The 21,815-nt window shown below is 46.6% G+C and overlaps 1 protein-coding gene and 1 pseudogene across 2 annotated transcripts in view; one reads left to right on the forward strand and one right to left on the reverse strand.

The window, feature by feature from the left end:
• The first annotated feature begins 4,716 nt into the window (after positions 1–4,716).
• LOC116898416 lies at positions 4,717–5,303 on the forward strand (annotated as a pseudogene).
• A 6,036-nt stretch (positions 5,304–11,339) lies between these two features.
• Positions 11,340–21,815, reverse strand: part of Acer1 (alkaline ceramidase 1) — a 29,018-nt gene continuing 18,542 nt past the window's right edge. The window contains exons 2-6 of one of the 2 annotated variants that reach the window (XM_032900790.1): positions 15,552–15,666; positions 15,325–15,466; positions 14,550–14,687; positions 11,818–11,955; positions 11,340–11,574 (exon numbers count right to left, since the gene is read on the reverse strand). In XM_032900790.1, the coding sequence (XP_032756681.1) occupies positions 11,406–11,574; positions 11,818–11,955; positions 14,550–14,687; positions 15,325–15,466; positions 15,552–15,666 (702 nt within the window). In that variant the 3' untranslated portion in view covers positions 11,340–11,405. The remainder of the gene's footprint in view (positions 11,575–11,817; positions 11,956–14,549; positions 14,688–15,324; positions 15,467–15,551; positions 15,667–21,815) is intronic. The other variant, XM_032900791.1, reaches the window with a different exon arrangement.

The following is a 21,815-nucleotide window of genomic DNA, read 5'->3' on the forward strand; positions in this document are numbered from 1 at the left end:
TTGGTTGATTTACCTTATTAACTGCCCTTAAATCATTACCACCCTCCATTTACCTGATTTATTTTTACAGCAAGCACAGGGGAATCCCATGGGCTGGTAGACTTTCCTATATGTTGAGCCTCCAGCTGCTCTTGTAATACTTGTTCAAGTGCCAGCAAATTTTCTTTTGTTATGGGCCACTGCTCTTGCCAACCAGGTTGGTTTGATAATCACTTTAGGGGCAAGGCTGTTGATGTGTCGGCAGTGGCCCCTTTTATAAACTTGGAAAGTCAGTCCCTGTGACTGGATTTTGACCAGGGGCACAGCTTGTGACTGTTTTCTATCACCTGTATTAATGACTTCCCCAGGAGCATCTACCACATCACCCCAATTTCCTCATTCGCTTTCCCTGGAATTGCAGGAATATTAATTTGAGTACCTCGTTGTTGTAAAAAAAAAAAAATCCCTTCCCTGTAAGTTTATGGGTATGTCTCAACTTCCCTGTTTGTCCTTCTGGACCCACACAGGTCCATCTGACACTTTGTCTTATTTGTGATAATTTACCAATTCCTATATGTGTAAACCTTCTGAAGTGGCCAATCTGGATTCCAAGCCTTTTGGGAAAGTGTATACTAACATCAGCTCCTGTATCCACCAAACCTTCTATTTCAACACCATTCATTTGTACCATTAATTCAGGTCTCTGATCATTGAACACTGCCAGAATACACATTTCCCAGTACTCCCCAAATCCCCTGTTTGGGGCTGGAGAGATGGCTCAGTGGTTGAGAGAACTGTCTGCTCTCCCAGAGGTCCTGAGTTCAACCCCCAGCAACCACATGGCAGCTCAAAACCATCTATAGTGAAATCTATATCGGATGCCCTCTTCTGGCATGCAGGTGAACATGCAGGTAGGGTACGAATATACATAAAACAAACAAATCTTTTTTAAAAATCCCCTGTTTGTTCAACAGGAGCAGCACTGCCCTTGATGCAGGGAATCATCAACAATTGAGCAATTCTGGCCCCCTGATTCTATTTGCTTCTCTCTTTTCACATTTTTTTAAATTTCACATGAATTTTATTTCCTCCTTGCTATCCCCACCTACTACACCTGGATATAGAATAAATCCTTGAGAAATTAATCCACTTCTTCCCAAAATTATTTCCACTGTCCCTGAGAGTTAAGGATCCAAACCACCAGTGGGTAACTTGTAACATTCTCCTTTGGGGATAATGTAAGAGTTGTATCTATGGCCAGCTCCAAAGTTGTGCTTCCTTCTTATAAGATCAGAACCACCTAATTTTGATTTCCTTGCCTATTTGGTACTCCTGACTGACCAAAGGAAAAGGGCTGGGATTGTTTGCTGTGGAGCCTCGAGCTGACAGGTCCTTCAGTTCATTTCCTGATGGCAAGAGGTTACTTCGTATGTCTCTCTTAGACCAGCAGTCCTTAGACCAGTGTTTTCCTTTCCACGGTGGCTACAATACCCTGGAAGCCTTTGGGGCTCATGGCAACCAGAATCTCCTTGTTCTCTTCTATGGTTACCATATTCTCTAGAGTCAATGTACCTTTTTTTTGAGTCCTGAATCTTTTAGCCTTACAACTGCTTAGGAAATGACCAAATTGACCACGATAAAAACATCGAGCATTTTGATCCTGATATTTCTAGCTATGCTCCTGAGAACCAATACCGGTTGTCCCCCTTATCCACTGTCTACTGGTATTCCTTGTGCTTTTAATGATCTGACCACTCTCTTACATTCAGTGTTTGCATTCTCAAAGACCAAGATTTCTATTAATGGCTGTCTGGTTTCAGGGTCTGATAATGGCTCTATTTATAGCTGACCCCCATCTCTGTAAAAATTCTGTGAAGGCTTTTCCAGAACCCTGTATTATCTTAGTAAAAGAGGCTCCTCAATCATATCCCAAGCTCTTAAAACTGCAACACGATATTGTTCAATTACACCATCAGATTGGACATGTTCTTGTAAGTCAGCATAGCCCCTTCACCAAGCAGCCGGTCTTTAGTAACACTTATCTGCCTTGATATGTTTCACTGTTCTGTTTTTGTAACTTCCTGCCTCTACCATGACAACCATTGTAGTGGCCGTCCAGCTTCTAGAACAGCTGACACCAATCCCTTCCAATCTTGTGGGATGATCCTATGCTATGTAGCTGAGTTATTTAGAATTTCTTTAACAAAAGGAGAGTGCAAGCCATTCAGTACCATGGCCTCTTTAAAATGCTTTAGAGCTAGCATTTCTATCAAACATTGGGTCACTTCACTATGTCAGGAACACTGTTCTTGGCAAGCATGGGCGACACGAAGACTGGAAAGTCTTGCGTAGACTGAAGCGAATCCTCTAGTGGTGCACTCAACTGAACACCTTCTGCTTGTTCCTGTCCTGCTCTTCCCTGACCCTATTTTCAAGAAGGTGCTCTGGGTACCTGGCAGTGAGAATGTGTGGAGCAGGGCCTAAGCATGCTGTTCTCATCCCTCTGGCCCTTTTGTGTTCCAAGCACTTCTACCTCTGTCTGCACACACTCTAAGTGCATAGCCAACTCTGCAATCTCCTCTAAGAGAAGAGAATTGTCAGGTTTCCCCCTAAACTTTTTCAAAACAGTATACATGAAAACTATGAAATCAAACCAAACCAACAAACAAAAGCCCTTCTGGGAGCAAGGCAGGACCACCCAAAATGGCAGTAGCTGCCATTTTGCCCACCTCCTTAAGCAGCATTGCTAACCCCCCAACCCCCATAGTCTGCCGTTTCCTCTACCACACTAGAAGCAGAGTTGCCCATTATGCCAAGGTCGTGTTGGACATCACCTGTAGGCTTAAGTATTTAAATCCTACTTTTAAAAGGGTTCTTAAATTCTTTAACTTCCTTTCTAGCCCCCCACTCACCAGAGATAATGAAAAAGAAAGCTTATTAGGATATGCAGTAGGTGGACTTGTCCTGTTTAGAAATAGTTTTTTTTTTCTTTTTCTTTTCTTTTTTTTCGGAGTTGGGGACCGAACCCAGGGCCTCTACCACTGAGCTAAATCCCCAACTCCTAGAAATAGTTTTTTAGAACAAATCCGATCTGTATTGTTAGGCTATACACCAGCAGCCAAGTTCAGCTGAGTCAGGATAGCAAACACGAATCAGCAGCAGTGGCATGGCCTAGCAGAGACAGCCAGACCTCTGCCGAATCATCACAGGTCAGCAGGAGTGACCAGAACCTGCAGGGACGCCAGGAGAAGTTCTTTGCTGTGCCTCTCTCCATAGAAGTGAAGATCAGCAGAGATGAAGAGATGAGACCAAGGCAGCATTGTCCAGTCAGCTGTGTAAGCTTGCCATCGCTGTCCATTGGGTCCTGTTCATATCCCTCCAAACATCACACATCCTCCCTGGGTCTTGCCTCAGCAAAACACCAACCACATGAGGCTGTCTGTCTTAGCAAAACTCCACGTGAGTCTATATCAGCTGACATCACTCTGCCAATGGGCCTGAGTCTGAGGGGAAGCAGCAAGAAGCCACCAGAACACCACCAGAAGTTTCTCAGTGCATTCCTTCCTATCGTTTGTCATGACAAACGATAACCTTTAAGGAACAGCAAGGCGTCCCAATACCACCCAGCATCATCTACCGTCTGCTGGGCTATAAGTATATTCCTTCTTAACACCATGTGTCCTTTCATGCATTTGCTTTGGCTAAGTCTCCTTTCACCTCTGTCTGCTTCAGCGAAACATTCCTTCACTTGTCTGCCCCAGCCAAACACCGTCCAACATAACTGACTTTCCAAAGAAATCTTAAGTTTCCACTTCAGGATCCCTTTCTGTTGGGACCTTCCCCTCCCCCGGGAAGTGGGAGAGGCATCAGTTGTGGTCTTCTCCAAAGATCTTTAATGAAGCAGCTCTCAGAAACAATCTTATCTTGTTTGAATTTCTTTATTCAGGGGTGGGTTTGAACACATACATTTGAACCAGAGTGAACCAAGGGTTATGTAGTTTGGGGGAAGAGTATGGGAACATCGGGCAGGGAAAATGTCATTGTCTGAAAACCCAGGTACTGAGATGCCTCCTTAGTATGGGGAGACAGTCCAGGCGCTGGGTTGCCTGGCTGGTTGCCTGTGACTACCTAACTGGGGACCATGCAGTTACATGCTTTGAGGCAGGCACAGAAACAGGCAGGAAGCTGGTTCTACTCTTGCAGGTTCCAAGTTTTGAGATGTCTGAGGTCTGAATATGTTCTACCATACCATGGCACTTCCTCTTGTGGTACAGTCCACATCCTTCACCTCCCCTCTTCTTCCACCCTTTCAACCCCCTAACACTAGTTAGGGGAAAAAAGAGGATAGAGGGGGGGAAAGAGGTGACATATCTACAGATGACTTCCTGTTGATTAGGGGAGTCAAGTTCCTTGAGGCAAGTTGATCTTTATTGTCAGGATATCTAATTTCTTCTTGTTGTTTTGTTTCTTTTACTACTTAACGAACTACAGCCAACCACCAACTGGTCAACCAGTCTCCCATCAGGGCTCTAGCATTTACATATATATTCTCTGAAAAGCCCCCAGAATTCTAAATGTCACACAGTCCCAAAAAAAAAAAATCTGAGGCTGGCAAAATCATGCCCTTGCTAGAGCATGAGGCAAACCATGTCAGCTTCTGTGGACAATCTAAAGTAGCCTCAGTGACCACCTCCCAGGCCTGTCGCAGCTGGACTTGGGCTCCTTTGCCAAGCTACCATGCTGCAGAGCAGAGAGGAGAGCCTGCAGGGCTCCTGGTAGAACTGTGTTTCAGCAATGGGAGTGGGAACAGCGTTCCAGACTCCATATCTATTTATAATGGTGACAGGGGAAAAAAATCCTGTTGGATGTGCAGCATGAATCTGGACAAAGTAGTTCCAAGAGTTCTCCCTGTGACAGCCCATCTTGCTCTCAGACACCATAAGATACCAACAGAGCTGAAACAGACACCCACAGTTTTGGAAAACAAAAGACAAAAAACAAAACGAAAAAAATCCAGCACTCTGTCTGAGGAAGATTATATTGGGAGAAGAAGAGAAGTTGAAAGTATCTTGAAGAAAAACTCAGATTGGATATGGGATTGGTCAAGTCAGCCAGAAAATAACCCCCTAAGCAGTTCCTTTTTAAACGCCCAAAGTGCGCGGCTGCTCTCAGCATGAGAAACAAGCGTTATGAGGAAAGAGGGCATTTTCTCAGGAAACTTTCTGAAGGTTTTCCTTCCGTCTCTGTTACTGTCTCATCTGCTGGCCATTGGCTTGGGAATCTACATTGGAAGCCGTCCGACGACTTCCACTGTCACCCTTTGATGAAGATTTGGATCTGACTTCTGTTCACACAGTGAGGATCATGTCTGAGCTGTGACAGCTAATTGAAGATCTAGCATGACCCTTGGGTGTCTGCACCGTGTGTTTATTTGTTCTGTAAATGCGATGTACCTGGTTTAGTGAGACAGAATAGAGTCAACATGACCTATAGTTATACCTATGGGATTGATTAGCCAGCACGCCAGACTGATGCCTATTGTCACATTAATAGTAAATTTCTTCCAATATTAGATATAAATAGTATAAATAATTTTAATATAGCAGCAATGGTGTATTTAAAAATGCTCTGTAATTGTAATCCAGTTGACACTTTACACTTCAAAAGAATGACTAGCCAATATTAAAATCATCAAAGGGTTTTCCCCAAAGGAATTTTGCGGCCTTATAATCCTATTACATAGTAGAAAATTAATGGTGTGGGCTATCTGTAAAGGCCTCTTACTTTGTGAATTAAGTAGTGAGTAGAAGCTAAGGTTTCCCACAAGCCCCACTTTGCAGTCCCTCCTCTTTCTTTTCGCAGGATGAGGATTCCAGCCTTGCTGTTGCACCTTTATCTCTCTGCTGAGTTAAATTCCACAGTTTGTACTAAATTTTCAGTGCTTTTAAAATCAGCCGTATTGAAGCAAGTCTGTCTACATTAAAAGACTGGAAAGGAAAATAACTTTGCCAAATCCTTTGGAGAATACTGGATTTGCATATGCAGTGATCAGTGTCCAACGCTTCTGTTAAACCAGGCTTCCTCCCAGTCTCCTCTCTACAGCATGGCTTCAAAGCCTGACTCCTTGAGCTGCTGTATCTATTCTGTTGTATTTGTTTCATCATCCCACACTTAATTCAGGTGTGCTAAAATAAGAGTAACATTTTAACAGTTTTTTACTGTTAAAATGAATGCACTCATATTTCTATGTTTTTAAAGAAAACAAAATTCTCATCACAACACATCTCTTTCAACAAGACCAGACCTCCTAATCCTTCCCAAATAGTCCAACTGGGGACCAAGAATTCAAGCTAATGAACCTGTTGGGACCATTCTAAGTCAAAACCTCCACAGGATCTAAAACATTCCCTGGCTTCCACAGACACTCACATGCATGTGGGGTACACACACACACACACACACACACACACACACACACACACCAAACATACACACACCACACACACACACCACACACACACAGACACACACACCACACACCACACACACGCACACACACACACACACACACACACACACACACACACACACACACACACACACACACACACACACACACACACACACACACACACACACACACACACATACACACACACACACACACACACACACACACACAGACACACACAACACACACACACAGACACACACACACACCATACACAGACACACACACACACATAGACACACACATACACACAGACACACACACACACACACACACACACACACACACACACACACATACACAGACACACACACACACACACACAGACACACACACACAGACACACACACACAGCACACACAGACACACAGACACACACACACACACACACAGCACACACAGACACACAGACACACACACATACACACAGCACACACAGACACACAGACACACACAGACACACAGACACACACACACACACACACACACGCACACACACACACATACATACACACACACACACACACACATACACAGTCACACACACAGACACTCGTACACACACATACATACACACCACACACACACACACCATACACAGACACACATACACACGCACACACACACACACACCATACACAGACACACATACACACGCACACACACGCACACGCACACCCTGATGAATGAAGGAGGCATGTTGGCCCACACCTTTAACCCTAGCACTCAGGAAGCAGAAGGAACCTGTTCTGCAGAGCAAGCTTCAAGACAGCCAGGGCTACACAATGAAATCTGTTCTTGAAAAATCAAAAACAAACCAAAAAGAGATAAAGAAATAAATCACTCTTTTTCATGAGATAGGGTTTCTCTGTGTAGCCAGGCTGTACTGAAGCCCACAGAGCTCTGCTTGCCTCTGCCTCCTGAGTGCTGAGTGCGAAGGGGTTCGTCACCACTGCCTGGCCTGTTGTTCTGTGGTGTGTTGTATGTGTGTGAGTAACCTGCATGCTTGGATAAAAGGAGCCCCTCACCATTCCAGGCCCAGGAAAACAGACCTCCTATATTAAAACTAAGATTCGAGCCATCTAGATCAGGAGTCCGAGGTCGTCCTCAGCTGCATGGAGAGTTTAGGGTCAGCCTGAAACCCTGTTTCAAATAGAAAGAAGGAAAGAAAGAAAAGGGGAGCGGAGGGAGAGATAGGGAGAGATGAAGAGACAGAAGAGCAAACGGCAGTTCGAGGGTTTGGCGCACCTGTAACTGATCCTGTCAGATCTCTCTGACATCTTCTGGTCACATGACCCACGATTTCCCAATAGTGAAGTCGTATGCAAAGGCTCTGCTCTGGTCGGAGTCCACCCTGGGACACTAACCTGCAGGGTGTGCTGACCCCCGCCTCGTGCCTGCCGCTACTGCCCTCTACTGGTTGCTTGGGTTGCACCCGGAAGTCTGACTCCCCATTTATTACCTTTAATTTTTGTAGATGCTCCTTCAGGAGAATTTTTTAGCCCCTTCTTTCTGGCATCCAGTGTGTTCTTGTGTCTCTCAGTTTTCTGACTATCACAAATGTTCACAGGGCCCTTTGATGCTGAGAAAATGTGAGCAGGCCAGAGTAGAGCCCAGTGGCCCACTATGAGAGACCTGGCCCAGATTAACCCTGATGCAAAGCCTGGGGACATTCCTTTGCATGGGAGCCATACTTGGCTTTGCAAAAAAAAAAAAAAAAAAAAAAAAAAAAAAATATTTAAATGCATGTACAGTGAATCATGACTATTCGTCTAGCACCCTAGAGGTTAAGACAGGGTTGCTGTAATTCTGAGGCCAGCCTGGTCTACACAGTGAGTTCTGGGCCAGTCTAGGCTATTGCCTCAGCCTCCCAGGTCACACCTGTGCAAGCATGTATGGCTTCATGGTGAGATTTCTATTTTTCTATCTTTCTTTCTTTCTTTCTTTCTTTTTTTTTTTTTTTTTTTTTTTTTTTTTTTGAGACAGGCTCATGTAGCCCAAGCTGGCTATGAACTTGAGGATGACCTTGAACTCCTGACTATCCTAACTCAGTCTCCTGAGTGCTAGGATAATCTTTGATTTCATAGCAGAGGAACATTCTACGTAGGGAAAAGACACATGGAACCATCGATACGGACATTCCTCTTATCTCCCTGCCTCAGAAGCTCTTTGAGTGAGATTCTTAACTTTAGGGGGATCAAACAAGGACATCTTTCCCTCAAGCCCAAGTCTGCTGATAATATTACAGGTTAAGCCTGGCAGTGGTGGCACACTCCTTTAATCCTAGCACTCGGGAAGCTAAGGCAGGTGGATCTCTGTGAGTTTGAGGCCAGCCTACTTTACAGAGAGAGTTCCAGGGCAGCCAGGGCTATACAGAGAGATGCTGTCTCAAAAACAAAAATATCATAGGTTTACAGGACCACCTCCATTTCTCAAGACTGGAATCCACCCAGGGGACGCATCCGAAGAGTATTTAGGTTTGAAAATAGAAGGACCTAGAAGGAGGCCCAGGCTCCACTGCCCTCAAGGGAGTCCAAAGAGCTCTCAGGAAAGATAGAGCCCAGGCTCTGTGTTCTCGGTAAATCATTCGCCTCCTCTGAGCCTTATCTGCGACAGGAAAGTATTCTTGTGCATTTCAAGTGCTGCGTGGCAGGGGTAGGTGATATGTCCAGACTCGAATTTGTGACTCATGTCGCAATCACCCCCAGATGCAGAACGCCACCCACATGTGAGTGGTCAGGCATGGTTAAGCAAGCTATCACCTCAGTACCCAGGAGGCTGAGGCCAGAAGGTTGAGAGGTCTGGGACAGCCCGGGTTAAACAAAATGCCCTGTCTTTAAACTTGGGATAGAGGCACCCACTGCCTCACGTCCTCCTTCCCTGTTGCTCCAGATCCCACTCCAGGCAGCGATGGCTAGCCTGTCTCTCTTCTCTTGTTGTCCCCTGCAGCCAAGGAACTAGAGGGCTCGCTGTTTCCAAGAAGGGCACACCCATCTTGCCACCTGCACGGGAAGCCTCTAGCGGGACCCTGTAGTCAGCCCTTCCAACACTGTCTTCTTTGACCATGTATCAGTGTCTCTGAGTGCCTGTGCAGTTAGCATCCATCACCTCTGCCAGAGAGTGGGTTGAGAGCTCTGTATGTCTGCTGTCTGACAAAGAGGGTGGCGTCGTATAGGGAAGAGTGAACTGGAAAAAAGCAGGATAGTTCATTTGTGGGTCATTTATTTTATTTATGTGAACATTTGCCTGAAGGTGTGTCTGAGAACTATGTCTGTGTGGTACCACCAGAGGCCAGGAGAGGAGGTTGGATCCCCTGGGACTGGAGTTACAGATGGCTATGAATGGCCACATGGGTTCTGGGATTCAAACCTGGGTCGGCTCTGAGAGCAGCCATTGCTCTTAATAGTTCCTTATTTGTATATTTTAAAGATTTATTTATTTATTATATATGAGTACACGGTCTTCAGACACACCAGAAGAGGGCATCAGATCTCATTACAGATGGTTGTGAGCCACCATGTTGTTGCTGGGATTTGAACTCAGGACCTCTGGAGAAGCAGTCAGTGCTCTTAACCACTGAGCCATCTCTCCAGCCCCTTATTTATATTTGTTTTTTACATCTTAAAACTTTTGTCTGCGCACCTGCACACTGTGTGTGCTACTCCATCTGTGTGAAGGTCAGAAGGCAACTTGTAGGAGTTGGTTCTCGCCTTCTATTCCCTTTTCATGCAAATTTCAGGGATCGAATCTCAGGTCATCGTACTGGGCTTCAAGCCATCAGAGCCATCAGAGCCATCAGAGCCATCAGAGCCATCAGAGCAACCCATACTTGCAACTTTAATTTGTGTAGGTGGATTAAGGGAGAGGTAGATAAATGGATGTAGGAAGGGAGGTAGATGGAAAGAGGAAGGGAAAGAGAGGGAAAGAAGGTGGATGGACAGATGGATGGATGAATGGGTGGATGGATGGCTGGGTGGCTGGGTGGATGGATGGCTGGCTGGATGGATGGATGGATGGATGTTCGGGCTGGAGGATGAGTGGATGGGTGGGTTGATATATGGATTGTTAAAATGGTGAATAGGTGAATGGTTGATAGGTGGGTGGATGAATATTTTCAAGGCAATCCCAAATACCCAACACACATGATTTAGTTTTAATCAACAGAAATCCCAGGAGGGAATGAAATTTTATTTACAAACAGCATTTGAAACATCACACCCCTCAGGACTTTGCAAGTTGCATACTGTGGAGCAGAAAGTCAAGCTTTGGCACGTCTAATTCTGTGTCCTTAGCCATCATGCAAACCCTTTTCCCACTAGCCTTCCCTCGAAGTGATTAGAATGGCCACCATGCTCCCCTCTGACACACCCTGTCCCATGTTGTCGCTCAGGTTAGCCCTCTATTTTCCTCACTCGTGGCTCTCACGTTCAACACCAGGCCCTGAGTGCATGTGGTGGTTCAAAGAGGTGTCCATACACATGCCTATCTCTATATGGTGGGGCCTAGAACGCTATCTGGATACTAACCACTTTCCCAGAATACAGGCAGGACCCAGTTGAAGCTATGACACTCATAAACAGTCCCAGATGTGCAAGCTTCCAGAAAACAAGATTACGCTTCAAGCAGGTGCCGTATCAGCCACACCCGTACACCCACCACATCAGTGGCCATGGAGGAGCCGTGGTCTCATAAGCAGAAGTAGGCCAGACATTCCACGCACCAGGCAGCCCCTGCCCCTCAGTCACCACAAGTACCCTGAGCCACAAGTAAGTCTATCCTGGGCCAACCAAACGGGGCGAGGAGCGTGGGTGTGGGGCTCCCAAGTGTGCCCACTGAAAGCCTGGCCCTGCTCTGTTCCTCAGAACACAGGAGACTGGGTGGCTGGTCGGACGGTGAGCAGAGACTTTCGCAGAGCTCAGCAGTTCTTGTCATTCTCCTGGATCTCCACATAGGGCAGCCCAATGAGCCAGCTGTCCCGAGGCCAGTAGTGGACTTTGAGGGTTTTATCTGGCATCTCGTACTTGGCGTCCACCAGGGCCATGGTCACAATACCATAAGGGAAAGTGATGCTTATGAGGACATGCCTGTGGTTAAGAGAGGGCGGGGTAAAAAATCAGGAAGTCACCCAGCCCTACCCAGTCTTCTGAGATTCTCATGGATGCTACGTGGTATCTTTGGGTCCAGGCAGCCAGTTGTAACCTCTCCCCATCACCTCTACATCCCAGTGTCTGGATCTTGTCCCCCTTCTGTTCTTGCACCCCAGACACTCCTCAACGCTGACATCTGAACTCTGACTTGGGGTCTTGGGATCCAAGAGAGTGTTTTACCAAATGCTATGCAGGTAGAAGAACTGAATCCGCTGCCAGAAACTGCAGAGCACACGGTCGCTGACCCAGCTGGTCAGGGCGGCGGCCCACAAGATCACAGAGACAGCAATCAGATGCCGAAGATCCCTGTTGCTAGTCCTGGGGACAAAGGGAGGGCCTGGGTTGGGGGGCATAGGGGGATGGGAGGGATGCATGGGTGGGGGTGGGCAGATGAACAGACGGATAGACAGATGGACAGGTGGATGGGTGGATAATAGATGTAGATGTTTGATGGATGCATCTGCACTAACACAGAAGGCAGTGAACTAAGTGGCTGATGGGAAACTCTTCTATCCAGGAGCTGTGTCTTATACGTCGGGAGAGGAACGAGTGGTGTTTTCAAGGGAGCTGCTGTTTGTGAAAGCTGGCTCTGGGGTGTCTCCCAGTGGCTCTTGTGTTAAAAGATCTGTCTTTACCTCCACTCTGTAGGGAGGTAATGGACCCTTTCAGAGTTGGGGCCTACAAGAGATTTTTCTGTTCACTTAAAATGTGTTCTTGAAGAGGATTATGGGAACTCCAACCCAAGTCAATAGAGCCAGGCAAGCAGCCTGCAAACCTCTGCAAAACCAGGAGCCGAAACAACACAGAGACAGCAGCAATTAGCCCAAGCCAGGTGTGCAGGGACACAGTCATCGTCTCAGAACCTGGGAGGCTGAGGGACGAGGGGGCACTGGGATGTTGTAGGCCAACCTGAGCTACACAGTGAAGTCCTGTTTGAAAATTGAAAAAAAAATAGGAAGAAAAAACTAGAATAATTCTTGCTGTCTCTGTCTTTTTCATTCTCTCTGTCTCTGTCTGTCTGTCTCTCTGTCTCTCTCTCTCTGTCTCTCTCTGTCTCTGTCTCTCTCTCTGTCTCTGTCTCTGTCTCTCTGTCTCTCTCTCTCTGTCTCTCTCTCTCTCTCTGTCTCTGTCTCTCTCTGTCTCTGTCTCTCTGTCTCTGTCACTCTCTCTCTCTCTCTCTCTCACACACACACACACACACACACACACACACACACACACACTATATCTGCCTGTATGTTTCAAGCTTACTTTAAACTCCTAGACTGAACTAATTAATCCTCTTGTTCAGCCTCACAAACACCTAGGACTGTATAGGTCTATGTCCTGTGAGGTCCTGTGGGACAAGTCTTAACTCTTCATGCTGTCTCAGCTATGATACAGTAGCAGAAAGCTAAAACTGGTGCTTAGTCTGTGCTAATAGTTAATACTCAAAAAGGGGGAGTAAGGGGTAGGCTATGTGGGGGTGTGTATATTGGCGTGTGTGTGCGAGCACGCGCAAGTGCACATGGACTCGTGCACTCGGGAGTGCAATAGGTCAGTGCATTTTTTGAAATGACTCAAGACCATGATGTAGGTTCCTGTCAGCAGAATCAAATCCAGGTCCCCCGGAGAATGTTCCAGAGGTGAATGAGAAAGCTGTCCTGTGTCACTGGATTCTCTCTGACTAGTGGCTTCCAACTGACTAATGATGTCTATGTCACTTTGGGCAATGGCTTCCAGTCGGCTTCACTGGTGATCTCCACTTGTGCTGCTCTACAGTCTCCGTTTGACGTGACCAATGCTTCTGATTGGCTTGGCCTCTACTTCCCAGCCACTCTGACTCATGGTTTCTGGTTTGCTGGACCTGTGATTTCCAGTTGTCTTTATAGTTTCTGGTTGGTTTTGTTAATGGTTTCCGGTTTACAGTTTCTTATAGTTTCATTGGCTCGACCTTTGGCTTCTGGTTGGATTGACTGATAGTTTACGGTTTGTGAGCTGTGCTTTCTAGTTTGTATAGCTTGACCTGTGGGTTTCAGTTGGCTCAACCTATGATACATGGCTCCACCTACTATACGCTTAGCCTGTGGATTTTAGTCAGCTTGACCTGAAGATACTAAAAAATAAATGAAAATGACATGCTCTGAGCTGCAAGATGGCTCAGTAGGTAAAGGTGTTTGCGGCTAACCTGACAACCCCAGTTGGATGGGCAGGACCCACATTGTGGTATACAGATGCTGTGATGCACATAAGTAAAAATAAATTAATATAAAATAAATGTGTGTTTGGGGGGTTGGGGATTTAGCTCAGTGGTAGAGCACTTGCCTAGGAAGTGCAAGGCCCTGGGTTCAGTCCCCAGCTCCGAAAAAAAAGAACCAAAAAAAAAAAAAAAAGTGTGTTTGGTTTTTCAAGACAGGGTTTCTCTGTGTAGCCCTAGCAGTCCTGGAACTCGCTCTGTAGACCAGGCTGGCCTCGAATGCATAGAGATCTGCCTGCCTCTGTCTCCCAAGAACTGGGATTAAAGGCATGTACCACCAGCACCATTACAGTATATGTTTTAAGACAATGTTTGCAGGTTGACAGACTTCTCAGAAGCCTTGCCCTTCCTGTTCACAGGTCAATATGGGGAATGAGTGTCCCCTCCAGGAGACTGGAGTTAGAAAGCACACAAAACTGCTGAAAAGGGAAACGGAAGGAAACTCTTAGGGAACTGCAACCACCACTCACTTCCTAGAAAACATTAACAATTGCTTTCTGTGATGCTGGGAATAGAACCCACAGCCTAGAACATATTAAGCAGGGGCTTTACACTTGAACACCCAGCCCAGTTGAGGATTCTAGGCGGGGCTCCACCCTGACCACGCCCCAACCCCTCACTGGTGGATTCTAGGCGGGGCTCCACCCTGACCACACCTCCATCACCTAGCACTCACTTCTTGTACTCTTTGCGTACAATGTAGAGGATGTGTATGGCGATACTGTTGAGGGCATAGGCATTGACTGTGGGCTTCACGAACGTCAAGAAGGTGCTGATAATGGTGGTCATAATTACCAGGCAGCTGAAGTAGAACCTGGGGGTGAAACAGGGTGGGAGAGTGGCCCAGAGGTGCTGAAGGACTCAGCGAGATCACCTTGGGCAGTCAAAATAAATTCGACAAACCAAGAACCCTGGAGAGTACATCTGGGCTGAGGAGGAGCCTCTGGGTTTCCTCGGGTCTGTCTGCTCAGGAAAGACAGGATTTAAGAGAACTCAGGTGTATCCGGGTGGGATTAAAGAGCCTGAGGAGGGGTACAGGGATGAAAAGGGGTCAGGGAACTCAAGAGGCCTGGTAGGGTCAGGCAAGGGGAGGGGTTTGTAAAAGCATGGGGAATTCAGAAGATGGAGAACAGGTATCTGGGTAAAGATTATGAGGGTTCTTTGGGTACAGAGGACCCTTGGTATGTGTTCCTTTAATCCCCCTCCCCACAGGTGACTGGTGTGTGGAAACCCAAGTAAGTTATGAAGGATCTTTGGAAGATTCTTGGGTGGCATAGGGTTGGGAAGGAACTCAAAGCTCTCACAAATGGTCCCAAGTTGATGATCAGGGGAAGGGGAGATGACACAGGGTTCACAGAGCACGTGAGTCCACCCTGACCACATAGTGTGGCTGCTCACAGAGTCCACAGAAGGTGTGAGCCCACCCTGGCCATGCAGTGTTCCTGCTCTACCTGCTCCCCTTGATGAACTTAGGGAAGTAGCAACGGGGCAACCACACGCTGTATCCACTGGCCAGCAACCACAGGATGGAGATCTCATCCAGCAGCTGCCCCACGAAGCTGAGTGTCATGTGGAAATACATGGAGAACAGACCTGTGGGAAGGCAGAGGCAGGTAGAGGCTGTCAGGAGGAGGGGCCATTTCCAGAACACTTCCTCAGCTTCACACACTTCACCTACCTATGACCATGAAGAGGACTGACACTCCATAGATACCCCAGGAACGCTTCTGGGCATACGGGTGCATAAGGAACATCATGAGGGGTCCAAAGATGAGGAAGAACACATTGCTGAACTGCAGGAGAAGCAAGAACGGGGCTGGTAATACAAGAACTGGTGGGAGCTCCTGTCCACCCAGGGCTCATTCCTCAGTGGTCCATCACATTGCTGTCCAGGGATGAACCAAGATCTGTCCATTATTTAACCGTTGGTTCCCCAGCTCATCTTTCCTGGTTTCAGTTGTTTGTTTGTTTTGAGATAGGGTCTCACTATAAGAGTCTGGTTGTCGTAGAACTCTCTGTGTAGACCAGGCTGGCCTCAAAGTCCCAGAGATCCACTTGATTCAGCCTCCTAAGTGCTGAAATTAAATGTGTGTACCACCACACCTAGCTCTCCCTTTATTTTTAAAATGTTACTCATTAGTATTACTGGCCTTTAACCCTAGCTCTCAGTGGGCAAAAGTAGGTTCATCTCCATGAATTGCAGCCTTGTCTACACTGAGAATCCCAGGCAGCCAGGGCTACATAGTGAGGCACACACATACACAAAAATAGTTATTACCACTAAAGAAGTCCTGGATCTTGGACAGGCTGCTAGGAAAACGCACCAACCCTAACCAGAACCCCAGACACCCATTTGGGGGATTCTAGGCAGGGGTTCCATTCCCGACCACGCCCCAGCCCCTCACTGGGTGATTCTTGTCAGGGGCTCCATTACCAGGCCTGTCCTTCTCTCCCACTGACCCTGGCCATCTAGGGGCCATCCCCACATCCTCCATAGACCCAACATTCCACCCAGTACTCTATTGGTTCTTTCATTTGCTCAGTGACAGAAGTACGGATGACCTACTAAATCTTTTCCACATGTTCTCCTTCATTTTCTTCTTAGAGGAAAACTCAAATTTGTGGGCTCTGTAATTGTGGACTAAAAATATTCAGGACAGGGCTGGAGAGATGGCTCAGTGGTTAAGAGCCCCGACTGCTCTTCCAGAGGTCCTGAGTTCAATTCCCAGCAACCACATGGTGGCTCACAACCATCTGTAATGGGATCAAATGCCCTCTTCTGGTGTGTGTGAAGATATGACAGTGTATTCATATACTTAAAACAAACAAATAAATCCTTAAAAACAATATTCAGGACAGGCATAGTGAGGTGTGCCTTTAATCCCAGCACTCAGGAGGCAAAGACAGATGGATCCCTGAGTTTGAGGCCAGCCTAGGCTACAGAGACTCATTTTCAAGAACCAAAATATGGAAAAAAAAAAGAAGAAAAAGAGAAAAAAAAAGAAAAAGAAAAAGAAAAAAAGAACCAAAATATGCTGGATGTGGTGGTGCACACCTCAAGTCCAGCACAAAGAGGCAGAAGCGCGTCTCTGTGAGTTCCAGGCCAGCCTGGTCTACACAGAAAAGCCCTGTCTTGAGAAACCAAAACCAAAACCAAATTAAACACACACACACACACACACACACACACACACACACACACACACACACACACACACACATCAGGAAGCATTCAGTATGGCAATACGCAGAATCCCCAGTCATGTACTTCCAATCTCCTGTACTGTTCTGGGGGCTGGAGCAGGACTGTCAGGAGACCCAAGCCGTCCTGTGCTATGGTGTACGACCCTGTCTCCATAAATGTGGCAATGCCCATGCACACAACATTCATCTGACTTCAGCAGATTATCTAAAGACTATGTAACGGCTATGGGGGGATCCACGGGTTCTAAACTAAGATTGCACCATTGTGTAAAAGGGACCCGAAGACCCGCAAGAGAGCTCACAGGTTGAAGATGCTGCTAAGTCTGAAGACCTGGGTTAGAGCCTCAGAACCCACATGGAGAAAGGAACTGAGTCCCCACAGGTTATCCTCTGTGCCCCTCCCACCACACGTCCCCCACCACAGTGCCTCTGTGAGCCGAATAAACGCTTTCTTAAATTGCTTTGGCTCGTATTTTGTCACGGCCACATGACAGGTAACTACACACGTTTGTGACTCCCATCCCTCCTTCTTCACCCTCAGCTAAACCGTGATGTGACTTCTCAGTCTAGGTAACCCCTAGAGATGAACAGCACCTGAGCCACGCTTTCTTCTGTTGTGGCAAAAATACTTGTCAGGCTTCCTTGTAGCCGCACACAACCATCTGACTAGGCTTTAGCCAATGAGATACACGCATAACCGCAGGTTGTGTTTGTAAAGGTTGTGTTTGTAAAGGTTCCCACGTCCTTTCCTTCCCCTTTCCTCTCCTACTTCCTCTCTTTGTTAGGCATGGTCTGACTCTGCAGCTCAGGTTGGTCTTGAGCAAGGCAAGCCTTCCCACTCAGCTTCCTGAGTGCAGATGTCACAGATGTGCACCACACGAGTAGGAGTAACAGCACAAAGTGGAAACGGGCTGCAAGAGGGCTCAGCAGTTGAAGGGACAACGGCTGTCAACCCAAGTTCAATTCCTGGAACCTCATGGTAGAAGAAAACTGACTCATGAAAGCAGTCCTTTGTAGTTCATGCTGTGGTGCGTGTGAGTGGGTGTAAACATGTAAATGAATAGGGAAGGAATCAAGCCGAGTTTTTGCTATATTTTCCTTAGTGTTGTGAGACAACCCAGAATGACCTTAAACTCATGATCCTTCTGTGTCCATCTCACAAGTGCCAGGATGACAAGGATGCTACCGTCCCTTGGTGAACCAAGCAATTTGATGGTGTTGTTTTTTTTTTTTTTTTTTCTTTTTTTTTTTTTTTTTTTTTTTTTTTTTTTTTTTTTTTTTTTGGAGCTGGGGACCGAACCCAGGGCCTTGCGCTTGCTAGGCAAACGCTCTACCACTGAGCTAAATCCCCAATCCCGTTGTTTTTAGTCACAAAGAACCTTCAATTCTAGATCCTCCTAGGACTCAAGAGATGGCTCATCAGTTAAGAGCACTGCCAGCAGAGATTTGGCCAACATCCACATGGCCACTCACAACCTTCTTCAACTCCAGACCCAGGGGATCAGACGCCCTCTTCTGGCCTTTGCAGGAACTGCATGCACAATGAGCACAAAACCACTTAACACGTAAATTAAATACATCTAGAAAAATTTAAATGAGCCACTTCCAGACACCTCAGGGGTGTGTGCTCCATGCCGTCCCCCATTACTCTCCATCTCCTCCTGGTGATCCAGAGTCTCTCCCTGGCCCTCTCCATTCCTGCTAGGCTACTGGCCTGTAAACCGTCAGAATCCACCATCTCCACTCTCCCAATTCTGACGTTTTATGCATGCTCAGCAATGCTTTTTATGCAACTGCTGGGGATTTGAACTCAGGCCCAAATGCTTGAAGAGCATACTTATCTCCTGAGCCGTCTGCAGCCATGGCTGTTCTATTGAGTCACGATTTATGGGTATGAGAACCAATCCTTCACAGCTTAGTCCTGGAAACTTCCCTGGGGCCATGAGGGAATGAAGAAAAGACAGACACACAGACACAGAAAAGCTGGGATCAGGTGGTCCATGCTCTCTGCTGGAGATGTACCAATGAGTGCCACCAATACATTCAGAGCATTTATCTTAGTCATTGAAATGGAGGAGAAAGGTAGTCTAGCTGATCCCCATGGAGGTCTCTGTAAGCGAGAAGTCTCGGGCTGTGGAGTCCTCAGAGGAGGAAGCTATGTGTTGTGATTTGAATATGCTTGGCCTCGAGGGAGTGGCACTATTAGGTATGATCTTGTTGGAGGAAGTGTGTCACTTTAGGGTGGGTTTTGAGACCCTCTTCCAACTGCCTGGAAGACATTATTTTTCTGGCTGCCTTCAGATCAAGATGTAGAACTGTGAGCTCCTCCTGTACCATGCCTGCCTGGACACTGCCATGCTCCTACCTTGATGATAATGGACTGAACCTCTGAACCTGTAAGCCAGCCCCAATTAAATGTTATGGTTCATAAGAGTTGCCTTGGTCATGGTGTCTATTCACAGCAATGGAAATCCTACCTAAGACACCATGCTTGCTAATTTTTGCATACACTGTCATCATCCATACTAGACCAATTTTGCCAACTCCCTGACCCTCACACCAGAGGCTTTGCCACTTCCTTGGGTGTGAGGCATTGTGGTCACATCAACCACACATGATTACTCAGGGCTTCTTCTGATCCTCATGCTTGGGGACTGACGTGGCGTGGGCTTTAATCCCTGCCACTTTGTTCACCACCATGAGGCTCTGGAGTGACACTGATTTCCCCAGATTTCCATATATGACCTGTGAACTAGACACAGTCACCTCCTTAGCATTGCTCACCCAAATGCCCAGGACTTGCTGGAGCTGAGAGTTCTACATCTTGATCTGAAGCCTCAGTGGCTACAGTTTCTATCAGGTTAAAAACATCCTCCAAGCCTGTGGAAATGACCATGATTCCGAGACAGGAGAAACAAGCTGAAGAGCTGCACTAGGGGCTCCAGAGACAGCTTAGCGAGTAAAATGCCATGCATGAGTACCTGAGTTCAATACCCCAGAACTCGTGTAAATCTAGATGCAGCAGTGTGCAGCTGGAATCTGGTCTCTTGTGGAGAGGAGAGGAAGAGGTGGGACGTGCCAGCCTAGTGTGCTCTGTGTTCTTGTGCCCTGTGTAAAAGTTATATTTATATGATTCAAATGTTGATTTCTGTACCTGCAGACAGCTGAGTATTGTTTGGACTTTGGTATTATTATTCTAAGTGTGCAGTACCTGCATTATATCTTGTAAACATTCTTCTCCATCGCCTTCTGATTGGTTCAATAAAGAGCTGATGGTCTATAGCAGAGCAGGAAAGGAAAGGCTGGGCTTTCAGGCAGAGACATAAGAATTCTGGTTAAGAATCAGGTGTGGGAGATTCAACAGACACGGAGGAAGGAGCAGGTTGTAGGACTGAGGGAGAGGTGATGGCCATGAGGCAGAATGTAGATTAGCATAAATGGTTTAATTAAATTATATGAGCTAGTGAAGAACAAAGACTAAGCTAACAGGCCTAAGCATTCATAAATAAATATAAATTTATGTCATTATTGGAAGCCGGTGGGTCAAGACGGTCCAGAGATACTTGGCGCCCAAGGTGGGGCTAGAAATCCAAACTTAGGCAAATTAGACTTTAGGCCAAGTCGGGCACAGAAGCCTGAAAAGGCAGGTTTCTTAGCAACCTAGCAAGCCAGTGAGTGCAGGGAACAGGAAATAGTGAGAGGAGAGGGAGTGCAGAGACTTGGCTTCCCTAAGAGCCCCTGCTGAGAAACAAGGCCAGCTGCTGCTGGGTAGGGCTAGAACTGGAGCTTCAGTGCATTTTGCAGGCAGCACCCAGCTGTTGGAACTATAGTGGGCCTAACTGGCCATCAGTGCGCATGCGCATGCCTCGCTGAGGCTCAGCTAGTCCCCTCTACTGCAGGCTTCCTTCACCCGTGGGAAACACTCCTGGAGACCACAGTGCAGCTCAAGTCTGCGGCATCCTGGTGCCTGGTACAGCTGATGGCACCACCTTCTTGGAGCTGGGGTAGGTTGGTGTGGCTGCCAACAGATGCCAATGGGAAAAGCCTGCAGCCCTGCAGTGGCTTGGTGGGGAGAGAAGCTTAGCACATGGGCTGGGGGAGTAATGAGGGACCCGAGCGGCAGAGACAGCCACCACCACCATGTACTAGCTGAGCAGCAGAAGGAGCCTGCAGACCCAGAGGAGGACAGAAAGGCAGAAAGAACATTTTCCCGGAGCTGCAGTGTGACTAAGAAGCCCCGAACTGATGAACTGGTAAGGTATTAAGTTTGAAAACAATAAAAGAGAAAAAAAAAGCTGTGTATAAAAAAAAAAAGAAAGAAAGAAAGAATTAGTTTGAAAACAATAAAATGACGCCTCCAAAGGAAGGAGAGAGATTAAAAAAGAAAATGTTTTCTGTGTTAAGAAATGGAAAACAATGACAGAGAGCACTTGGATGCCATATGATTTTGTTTCAATTATCAGCATAGAAATAAATATACTTTCAGTGTGATTACAATTTTAGATATCCTCTTTAAGAAAGATCAGATTTTAAAACATAGTTATATAAGGAAAGATCTGAAAAATCCATGCTAAGTTACAAACAATATAAGAAAAATTAGACAATCCTTTGAATCATAATTTTCAGGTAAGCCCAATCTAAAATCTGTTCTGGTCCAGCCTTGACACAGGATGGGAGTTCTCAACTGGAAGCAGGGATATCTGGAAGGCGCGTAATAAATAAACAGAGTACTTTTCAG

Source organism: Rattus rattus, chromosome 4 (genome assembly GCF_011064425.1).
Source record: "Rattus rattus isolate New Zealand chromosome 4, Rrattus_CSIRO_v1, whole genome shotgun sequence".
Taxonomy (NCBI): Eukaryota; Metazoa; Chordata; class Mammalia; order Rodentia; family Muridae; genus Rattus; species Rattus rattus.